The 10,987-nt window shown below is 39.2% G+C and overlaps 1 protein-coding gene and 1 non-coding gene across 2 annotated transcripts; one reads left to right on the top strand and one right to left on the bottom strand.

The window, feature by feature from the left end:
- Positions 1-2,797: 2,797 nt before the first annotated feature.
- LOC139725612 (protein D3-like) lies at positions 2,798-9,294 on the top strand. Its single transcript, XM_071636702.1, has 3 exons — positions 2,798-2,914; positions 7,396-7,603; positions 9,071-9,294. The coding sequence occupies exons 1-3, from the start codon at positions 2,798-2,800 to the stop codon at positions 9,292-9,294; spliced, it is 549 nt and encodes a 182-aa protein (XP_071492803.1).
- LOC139725678 (U1 spliceosomal RNA) lies at positions 3,640-3,801 on the bottom strand. The gene has a single exon (XR_011710560.1). It is a non-coding gene; the product is annotated as a U1 spliceosomal RNA (small nuclear RNA).
- Positions 9,295-10,987: the final 1,693 nt, after the last annotated feature.

Genomic DNA, 10,987 nt, shown 5'->3' with positions numbered 1-10,987 from the left:
GCTCTCTGTGTAGATGTATACCCCCGACTCATTGGAGAGTACTTTGTAGAGGGCTTTGTAAAATCTGTAACCGATCGAACGCAGAGCGTGATCAGTTTCACACGTCATGGCATAAAGTTCAATCTGTAAACATACAGTGTTGGGAGTTGCATGAGAACAGCCACATGTTGCACTAGAGATTCGGGTTGCCATCTGTTGCCAACGGAGAGACAATAATTAAAAGCAGACATGGTCGTTTAGTGGTATAATTCATAGCACAGAGTACGAGTGGAAGAGAATTATACATACCTGCCCACTGTGTAATATAGCTAAGATCGTATGGTTGCTCACTGATTTTGATCGAGGTCCTCGGCCCCGCCGCTCTTATAGTATCAACACATCGTTAACATTATTGTCTTATTCATGTAAACAATAAGTAGGGCCTATCTGATTTTTGTATATGCCTGGATATATTTCTGTAAAGGGTACTATACTCAAAGATGACATAATTATGATGTTTTATTACTCTTAATGATCCCATACAAGAAAGATATACGCACACATTGTTATCCTTCTCCTCGTCTCTGACTCTGTCTATTTCTCTCTCTGCGTATATTTACCTGAATTAATACTTTGTAAACATTGCTACTCTGTACGTATGATAGCTAATCCATCCATTGCTCCCATACCTGTCTAATATATAATTCGGGAATCTGTAGACACGTAATTGTTGTTGAAACAAACCAATTAGTTGACGCTATTATATCGCCATACTTCATTGGACTTCAGACCAATCAGAACCAAGCCTTAAGTGACTTATCCCATGCATTCACTTTAGGATATTTTTCCCCATTTCCATCAACTTTTCATCCCTTTAGCGGTGTAAGCGAGCTGGTAAGGCTCATATTTCGTTTAATATTTTTCAATGTCTTCATATCCGATTGGAGGGGGGGGGGTGGGGTAATCGAGTAGTACGCCTACCGATGTTAGAGCGTTATTTCTCTCATGTGTTATCGTGTGCAAGGAAAGGGAAATTACATTTATTTGAGGCAGACACCGAGGTGTATGGTGTGGAGGGGGCGGGGGGGGGGTGGGGTGGGGGGGGGGGTTGACAGTATCATTTCTTACATTATTTTTACGCACGAAGCACAACCATGCAGGTGACACCAGAAACCTGTTAACTCCTGGCGGCTTGGCTCATACAATGCCCATCGAACACTCTGATTTTTATATAGGGAAAGTATTAGTTGACAAATTGACATTCAGCTGGCCTTCGTGTGGCCACAGAAAATGCTAAGAAAAGAAGCATTCAAGAAAATAGATAAATGTAAGGCCTATGTACATTTAGTACTCTGAGAGTGCGGACCTCTGCCAAGCAGCTCATTTCCACCCATTTGTGATTTCCACCCAATATCATTATAGTCCCACATTCCTATCATCTGCAATGTTATAGTCCTTGACCAGCAAAACATAATTATACCAGCACTGCCGACCAGTCGTGTCTGCCTCCGCCGTACATTCTGACCAACAGCGCAATGACTCTGAGGGTGGCAAAACACGCACGCCATCTATAGCGTTCATGGTGGCCCCTGCCAATGAAAAAGAATCCTTCAAAAATTTACCCCTCCTCCCCCCCCCCCCTCAAAAAAAAAAAAAAAGGATCCAGACTGTGATCTTGATCACTACCAAAATTGGGCAATCTGTTCCTTGTGTCATTGTGAAGTTTCCCTGAAAATTTCATTGAACTCCGTTCGTAATTCTTAAAAAGTTATTCTGCATACAAACAAACAAAACAGACAAACAGACGCCGACAAAAACGTAACGTCCATGGAGGAGGTAACAAACACAATTACAAAACAAAACTATAAATAAATACAGATGGATTGGCCTGAGAAAATTTACTAGAGCCAAGCATTTAAATACCAGCCTTCGACGGAACTCCTCCAATACATTTCACCATGCATGTAACCTGCAAAATGATTACCTCGACAATGCTGGTACCCACATCAGAGCCGTTTTAAAGGTAAAATGCCGTCGTGCAGCTAGGGGATATCATGTTAAAACGTCAGTGTATTAAGTGAATTCAAATCTACTTTCATTGTCCATACTTGCCATATATACAGTATACAAATCATATTCATCATGCAAACGGCATTATTATTTTCATTTCCTGCATGACAAGATGGCTTGCTCGCCATTGTGTGTTCATATTTCCATCAGAATGCATAGATACGAGAATAATGTCTCACTTCACTTTGATGTTCTGCATTGTCATTGTTTTGTTTTTTATTTTCTATTTGTATTTTATAGCATCAGTCTTATGTGCGGTATAGAATTGATGATCAGTGATGCTACATCACCGTATAATAATGATAATAATGATAATAATAATAGTAATAATAATTATTATTATTATTATCATTATTATTGTTGTTGTTATTATTATTATTGTTATTATTATCATTATTATTAGTTACTGTTAGATGTCACATTTGACTAAAATAATACCATTAGAGATTAAACTCCGCGTTCGTGTGAAATGATTCATGCCCGGTTATGTTAAAAAAGGATCAGCACGATAACGATAATGTCACTTTAAGTTCTCCCAGTCAATAAGACATGCAGGCTCTCGTTTTGCACATAATATCGAAAGTTCATAACTCACGTGTTACAGCGCAGATAGGAAGTGGGGAATATCCCACAGACAAAATTAACGCTGGAAGTCCTACTTCAGTGAGTCGAAACTATTTGCAGTGCTCCATTTAAGCTATTTAGTCCTGTTTCGGCGGCGAAGGCACAACCAGTCTTATTAGCCATCATGGAACTACACGAGGTCGTACCGGACGTCATCGACGAAGTACCGGAATATGTAGCCGAGGTCGCTTGGTCTCCCGATACGCGAGTCGACATGGGCAACGAGCTGACACCCACGCAGGTAAGGCTATCGACTTTGATCAGACCAGCTGACAGAGTGCATTAGCGGTAATCTTAAGATACATGTACCTAAGATTGCAATTTGCCTCTTCTCTGTGAATGCATTAGGTCTATGCTTTGCTCTGTAATGAAGATCACACTATGAATTCAAAGATATGACTACATTGCCATGTATTTTCATTAATGGTGTATATCGGTTATAGCTGAAGTGTGTGTGTCATTTATGATTGTGATGAATTAATCTATCATATTACTTACTATCTTTTCATTACCCATCATCCATCATATTAATCTCAAACAGATTTTGGTGTATAGTGTATAGGATAGCAAAATATGTTATGTATGCATATGTACATACATATATATATATATTTATTTATTTATTTATTCATTTATATTCATATATTATATGCGTTTGTTCCGCGTTTTGGCAGTGCTAGAAATACTAATTGTAATGCCACTATAGAGGGATACCTTGATTTAGGCCCTAAATTCAAAATACACCATTATTAAACATTTTATGCTTTGATCTATGAAGAAATAAAGATGTGCAAGTCTAACCCGAGTTCCGATATATGAATAACATAATGTTGCATTCTTGTGAAGATGCATGTGAAACAAAGGAAATTACGGTTCAGGCATGACAAATGTTCAATGGAAGAAGTAAAATGGAAGAAATAATATAACTCCGCTTTTATTTAGTAATACTGTCTTTAGTTTCGTTGTAAGGGGATAGCGCGAACGCAGATCCCCGCTACCATAAATTATACGCCCGAGTTCCCCACGTTTGGGGGAATCGCAAGGTTCAGCAAGCCGGAGTGCAATGGCAAGCCTCGCCCTGGGAGTGCGTCCTTCTTGATCAACGCAACTCCTGCGCCAGGTAAGTATGATTCACGATGTTCCGGTAAATATTATATATAAATTCATATTTGTTCTAGTCATGGTTAGCAGTGTTTGTAAAATAACCATCAATGTTATCAATATTGCAGATTTCTAGTTTTGCTTAAATGAAAACATTACGATGCCAGTATATTGATTTTAAGAAAATAACTTAAAGCAATACTATGTTAATTTTTGGCAAAATTCAGTATTTTGAGCGAGAAATCGAGATAATCAGCATGATTTCGCACGTAAAACGCCGTCTTATGCATAATAATGAATATTCATGAGTGTGCCTATACGTCATATCGTTAGTCTTTGCGCATGCGCTCAACTACCGATTCGGTGTGTTTGTGCGGTATGTCCCCGAGTGCACAGATCCGTGATGCGTTTGTCTTTATTGACTGTTTTTCACGCTGATATTTAATCTTTTTACGTTCCCGTGCCCTCAGTTTTTATATCCTTATTTCTATTTTCAAGTCTATGGATTTTCAATTTAGCAGTTTTTATTCAATTATCGGAGTCGGAGGATGAAAGTGACCTACACCGCTTCCATAAGTGGGCAGTACAAAATCAACTTAGCAATGATGTTGTAAGTTTACGAAAGCGTTGCCAAATTCGTCAGAGCAAGGAGTTATCAGATAACTCCTTGGTCAGAGCATGGACTATTAGGTCCATGGTCAGAGGTGGTGACTATCAAACACCATCACCCCCCCCCCCCCCTCTCTCTCTCTCTCTCCCTCTCCCTCTCTCCTTCTCTCTCTCTCTCTCTCTCTCTCTCTCTCTCTTTCTCTCGTGGACGACTTGTTTATTTGGATAACGTACTGGCCAGATCACGTAATTTGATACCCCCTTGATCCGGCGATAAGATAAGTGGATACGATCCGAGCATTCATCTGTTACTTTCAGGGTCAGTGCAAGCAGGGAGGTAGCCCCTGGTGCAAGTCTAACTCCAGTATGACTACGTGCAATATTGATCCAGGGAGGTCCCTGATTGATCGCTACATTTAAATCTGCCTGTGTATGCGTATTATCACCGGCATCGAAAAAGATGGGCTGAGCCTAAGTTTTGAGATGATGACTATAAAAGACTGGCAGCTTTTTGCAGTTATAGCAGGAAGCACAACACGCATCGGACTGCTTTGAGAAAACATAAAAAGTCCAAGGTCAACTTGAACATGGAGTGAAATAGGCCTAAAGTAACATGTTACCATCTACTAGAACACATCAGTGAGAGTTTGAGGAAAATCGGACAATCCGTTCAGAAGTTATGAATTTTTAAAGTATCTGCGCAGTCACTGCATGCTGGATGAGAAGACTACTACAGCTTGTGATGTCCCGTCATGTGTAAAACGATAAAAAAACGAAATATAAAGAAATTCAATATGTTTCACTTTTCTCGCGTAATAAAAGAACACTTGACTTACCTCTTTCAGAAGGCGGGGGGGGGGGATAATATTACCCTTAATATACGTCGGCGACAAGTGGGGGAAATGTGTACTTTTTCTTCAAAAAATAAAATTATGTGATACTCTCTTTATATTCTACTTATATCGTTCTACGCATGTGACATCATACACTGTAGGAGTCTTCTCATCCAGCAGTGACTGCCCAGATGTACTTTATCATAACTTTTGAATGGGCTGTCCGATTTCCCCAAAACTTTCACTATTGTGTTCTATAAATATTGCTGCATTCACTCAGTCCACATATATGAAGGAGGACTAAGTCCTTTTAGTGTAATGTCAGTTCTTTTGTCCCATCTGATTTTATGATTGATAATGATCAAAATGATCGATGTCATCCATGTAGAGCAAAATGGCCTTAATGGAAGGAGAATGAAAGATCAGGAAAACAAATCAATTCGATAACCCGCGTGGACTGAATAGCATACTGACAAAACTTACATTCATAATTATTTTTGCATGGAATTTTACAGTCTTTGTAGTGAAATTACTTCAATCGACAGCGTACTGATCGAGATAATTGAAGTCCTTAACCCTAATCAGGCTGGGCTTTTTTGGCTATGCTATATCGGGGGGGGGGGGGGGGGGGCGGATTCCGCCCCCCCCCCCCCCCTTCAGATCTCGCCTATGGAACGCGTGATCGCGCCGAAAATCGGCACACGCGACGCCCGCGACGTATATACTATCAAAATGTATGGTTGCTTTCTCCGAAAATTTTTTCTTATATTTTATATTAATTAATTATTGTAATTTATGCATAAAATCAGTTTTGGGCTCTAAATCACTTATTAATGCTCTAATTAAGCTAATTTCTTTTTAAAAATGTTTCTTGTATCATTCTCCTGAGATATAGGATAAAAAAAAATCTGTATCGAAAGTAATTTCTTATGTATTTGATTGTTTTTTAATTTCTTATGTATTTCTTTGTTTTTCGACCTTTTGTTTTTGTTTGTTTTTTGGCCAAAATTTGTCACAGACATTTTTTGAAGCTTTATTATGCTAAAATAAATTAATTTCGTCCATTCTAAGTCAAGATATGAATTTTTATGTGAATTAATTGAAAAAACACAATTTGCATTGGATTTGTACACAAAATCACGTTTTGGAGCAATTTTGGGGTTGTCAATTTTTTTTTCGAACGGGCGTCGCGTCAAAACGGTACGCGCGGGCGCAACAATTTTGGTCTCAAAAGTTGCGCGATACTTGAAGGAAAAAAGTCATGAAACATCGCGGCGGGAGCTTATCGCGCTGCGAAGATATTGCAGCCCCCAGTCTGATTAGGGTTAAGGGGGAAATCCAGTCCAAATATAAGTTAGTCAGATAAGTAAGAGTAAAATATTACGAGTTCAACAGCAAAATTTTGATCAAAATCAGATGAAAAATAAGGAGGTTATGACGTTTTGAAGTTTCACTAATTTTTGAGGAAACAGTTCTTGAACAGTCAATATGAATATGCAAATGGCAAAGTGAACGTGTCATCCCCTCACAACGTGCCATATATTTTGTACTTAAAATTTTGAAATTTCCAGTTTTTCATTCAAACGCAATTATGCCCGAGGCTCAAATCGTATAACTAACTGATCACCATTGATAAAGTTATTCAACCAGGAATAACATCATGTTTCAGACTTCAATGGAAGAAACATTTAATTTTCGTCATTTTTTTGTACACGATAAATGGATAATTGTGAGGTTATGACATGGTCAGCTCACTTATTTGCATATTCATATCCACTGTACAAGAACTGTTTTGCAGAAATTAGCAAAACTTCAAAATGTCATAACTTCCTTATTTTTCATCCGACTTCAGTCAAATGTCTACTGTTGAACTTGTAAGATTTTACTCTTTTTAATCAGGCTAACTTATTTCTGGGCTGGATTTCCCGTTTAACGAAACCCATTTCTCCTGATAATACCATTAGTTATTTAATGAGAAGATTTTTTACAGTTAACTTTTATGTTTTCTACAAAGAATTACTAATTTCTTTTTCTTCTGTTCTTGCAACATGACATTGTTGTTTTTTAAAGTCATTATCATCTTCCTAGCATTGTTTCATTCACCACTCTGTATAAGTTCCTTGCTCATTTGATTTTTTTCACACATGTATTTCTTTCTTTTCTCCCTCTTTCTCTCCAGGTAAAATCCCCTCCCACGATGTTTTCGTGGCCCACTGAGCCCGGCGCCCTGTACACGTTGGCTATGGTCGACCCCGACGCTCCATGCAGGACGGACCGCTCGGTGGGCGAAGTCATTCATTGGCTTGTTCTCAACATTCCCGGCTGTGACGTCAGCAAGGGTCAGGTGCATGCAGAACACATTGGATCAGGCCCGAGGGAGGGATCTGGTGAGGCAAGCTAATACTCTTTACCCTTCAGTTTGATGCCTCATTAATGTGTGTCACTGCAGCAGCATGCAGTGAAGAGATATAAGAGTTCTCCTTTCATTTCATCGCTATTTCTCGTGTATATATTGCTCAGATGTATTCTGAATGTAACTTGTGTACTGTGATATAACTCATGGTGACAATTTTGTACATAGCTGGTATACAGTTACATACACATGTATCTTACATACACCTGTATGCCTGCAACTTGGTGTTTAATATACAGCTTGCAGCACTGCCCCTAGAACCCCTATTGTTAATATCTACGTCTCTCCAGCCTCTATTATGACATTGTATAGGAGTTGGACGCTTGGGCCCTATCTTAGTCATAAACTTAACCTCCCAAGCATACAACAAAGGCCCCTTTCAAATTGTGTAGTCCCCTATTGTTTGAACCAAACTTCTGCTGGTAGCCTTGGCGTGGGAACTAAGTTGGCTTTTGCAATATCTTGGGCTAGGAAAGCCAGCAAGAAAGCCAAACTAGTCAGTATCATGTTCAGTCATCGTTGAGAAAGCATCTCATATCTAGTACCTCATATCTTGTATCTTCGAAGTTCGTTCCTTCGTTCCAAAACCAGTTTCAACAGTTCAAAGCCTCCAATTGTATTTTATCTACTCCACTTCCATGGGAGATTTGGATTCCAATAAATTCGTTTTCGCAAATTCACATCTCTCTGTTCGGAATAAATTCTGTTAATTGGAGTGCTATCGTTCTCCGAACTCGGCCGAAATTCCTCACTTATAGCAACTCGTGTTAAGCGAGGCAGCCACATAATATGTTATAGGAGTTGAATGAATAGTGATGATTTTAGAGCTTTATGAAGTTCCTACAATATTCTTACTGTTTCAAACGGACTCTGGGTCAAGATACGACGAGAAAAGGTTGCATTTACTTCTTACGTATCATTAAGTATGTTACGTAGAGTTAAGAATAGATAGCCTAATAGAGTATACAGGTAGATGGCTGCAAAATACTTACTGAATGAATACTAATTAATGTACAATTTTCAAACATTATTTCAGTGACATCTTTCGAGGATGACATGCAGTACATTATGTTAATGTGTCAGAGTGGCGAAAGGTGGAAATAAAATGCCATCGTTGTAGAAAGCTATAACCCCCAGTTTGCCTAGGACGGGGATACTCTGTAGTAAATAATGAAACATAATAGTATATTTGGCATAATACGTTATTACAAACATTACTACTCAATTTGACGTGATTGCGCCAACAGACTATTCATTTATCTTCATGCAGCCTCATCCCTTTTCCCTTTTCGACCCAATTGAGGGTTTCTTCCTGTTGTTGTTGTTGTGTTGTTGTTGTTGTTGTTGTTGTAGTTGTTGTTGTTGTTGTTGTTGTTGTTGTTGTTGTTGAGAGTTCATATGATACAGTATGTGGTTTGCACCTTTCATCATTGCCATGCAGGTCTTCACCGTTACGTGTTCCTGATCTACAAGCAGTCTGGCCCCATCACTTCGCCATCGGAGGCGTACAGACCACGCAACAGTGAGCGCCGCATCCGCTGGAGTGCCCGCAACTTCGTCCGCGACAATACGCTTGGAGCACTGGTGGCCGGCAACTTTTACCTGGCACAGTACGATGACTACGTACCAACGTTCTACGAGGAGCTCCACGCCAACGACCCGTAAAGCGTGCATGGGGCTCGGCCAAAAGTTACTTTGACCCTGCGCATCATCGTGGAGAACAGAACGGAATTGATAGACAACGCTTAGTACATTTTGCATACAGTCATTACTGCCAACCATTGTCATGATTGTGTGTCATGTTGTGTATCAGGGCAATTATTACTCCCCCACCCCCACCCCCACCCCCACCCCCGGGGCAATTGTATCCCGGCTAAATATTGGTTAGTGATAAGGTTATAGTAAAGATTAGGGTTAAGGTTTAGTTTAGGGTTAGAGTTTGGATTAGGGTTAGGATTAGGCTCAGGATTAGGGTCAGTGGAAGGGTCCGGATAATTACCCAGGGGGTAATTGCCCTATAGAACCGTCCTTGTTGTCAATTCAAAACTGACATTTCGAAAGGTACTTTTCGATGTGAAAGGTATGATTTTCACATTACTTGGGGTTGCTCACTTAATTTCTCCTTAATTCCGCACATCTACATGCAGATTTTGATAACTTATTTTCGAGTGATTGTAAATTCAATACCCCCTCCCCACTGCACCCCCCCCCCGCTTTAGATATGAGTTTCGCTTTGTTTAGCTGGGATTCGATCCCGCCACCTATATTCTTAACGAGTATACTGTACATGTATAGAATATTTAGCGGAATTGCAACCGCGAGGCAAAGAACTACAATATATGCCATGTCTTATAGTGAACTTAGGAAAGAAAATTGCAGCAAAAACAAATAAATGTATTTTTTTAATTCATTGTATATTGTGTTCCAGCGGGGATCTTTGTGGTTAACAGTGCTGGATCTTTCAATTTCAAGACATGCAGTGTTGTTTGCATGACTGTCTTCTATGATATTTTATACGCTTAATGCGCAACAAGGAGAAACATTCAGCTGCATACAAAGCCGTGTATGGAGATAATGGCTTGCATAATGGGTCGTTTGCAGTTGGTGACTAACACATACTCTTCCAATTCCTGTTATCATCATACATTTGCAGTCATATGATATTTGCTTCTACACACACGCACATACTCACGCACATCAATCATATATAATGTATAACGCATATATATATATATATATATATATATATATATATACATATATGCCATTTATATATTTCTATTGGATTTTACTATCCTTGATTTGATTTGATTTGATTTTCTTAATGTCCCACGTGCTGTAACTCGTTGTTAGAGAACATTGTCCTTCTAAAATGAATATTTTAAATGATATGCTTTGTGCAACTCTATGAGCTATAAAAGGACAATTCTTTTTAATGAAATCGTCATTATGATAATCAAGTTGTTATGGCATAGGTTGAACTACCGTTTGCAAAGTGCAAATCAATAAATCAAATCATCGTCTACATGCAGCCAAGTTTGACATGTCATTACTGTACGAATGAGTGAGACAGATTGGTGATAAAGTGCACGTAGTAGTAAAATACCGGTACTCACATTGTATCATAGTTCACATTACCGGTTCAAAACCCCAGATGCACCATGGGTATTTATGTTCCTTTGTTTGTTACGATGTTGCTTTTGCTCCTCAGCGGCACATGACAACATTCACATCAATTTGCATCGACAATCATTGCCAGACACATCCCCTCCTTAACCATACGTCAAGTTCAGTGTACCTTAGGCGCCAATTTCATAGACATTCAAACACACTCATCACGTTATGAGACTATGCGCTT

Source organism: Diadema antillarum, unplaced genomic scaffold (genome assembly GCF_040938485.1).
Source record: "Diadema antillarum isolate AM-2024a unplaced genomic scaffold, OU_Dant_1.0 seq00000053_RagTag, whole genome shotgun sequence".
Classification (NCBI taxonomy): Eukaryota; Metazoa; Echinodermata; class Echinoidea; order Diadematoida; family Diadematidae; genus Diadema; species Diadema antillarum.
Note: the sequence above shows the minus strand (reverse complement) of the source record. Positions and strands in the feature narration are given on the sequence as shown.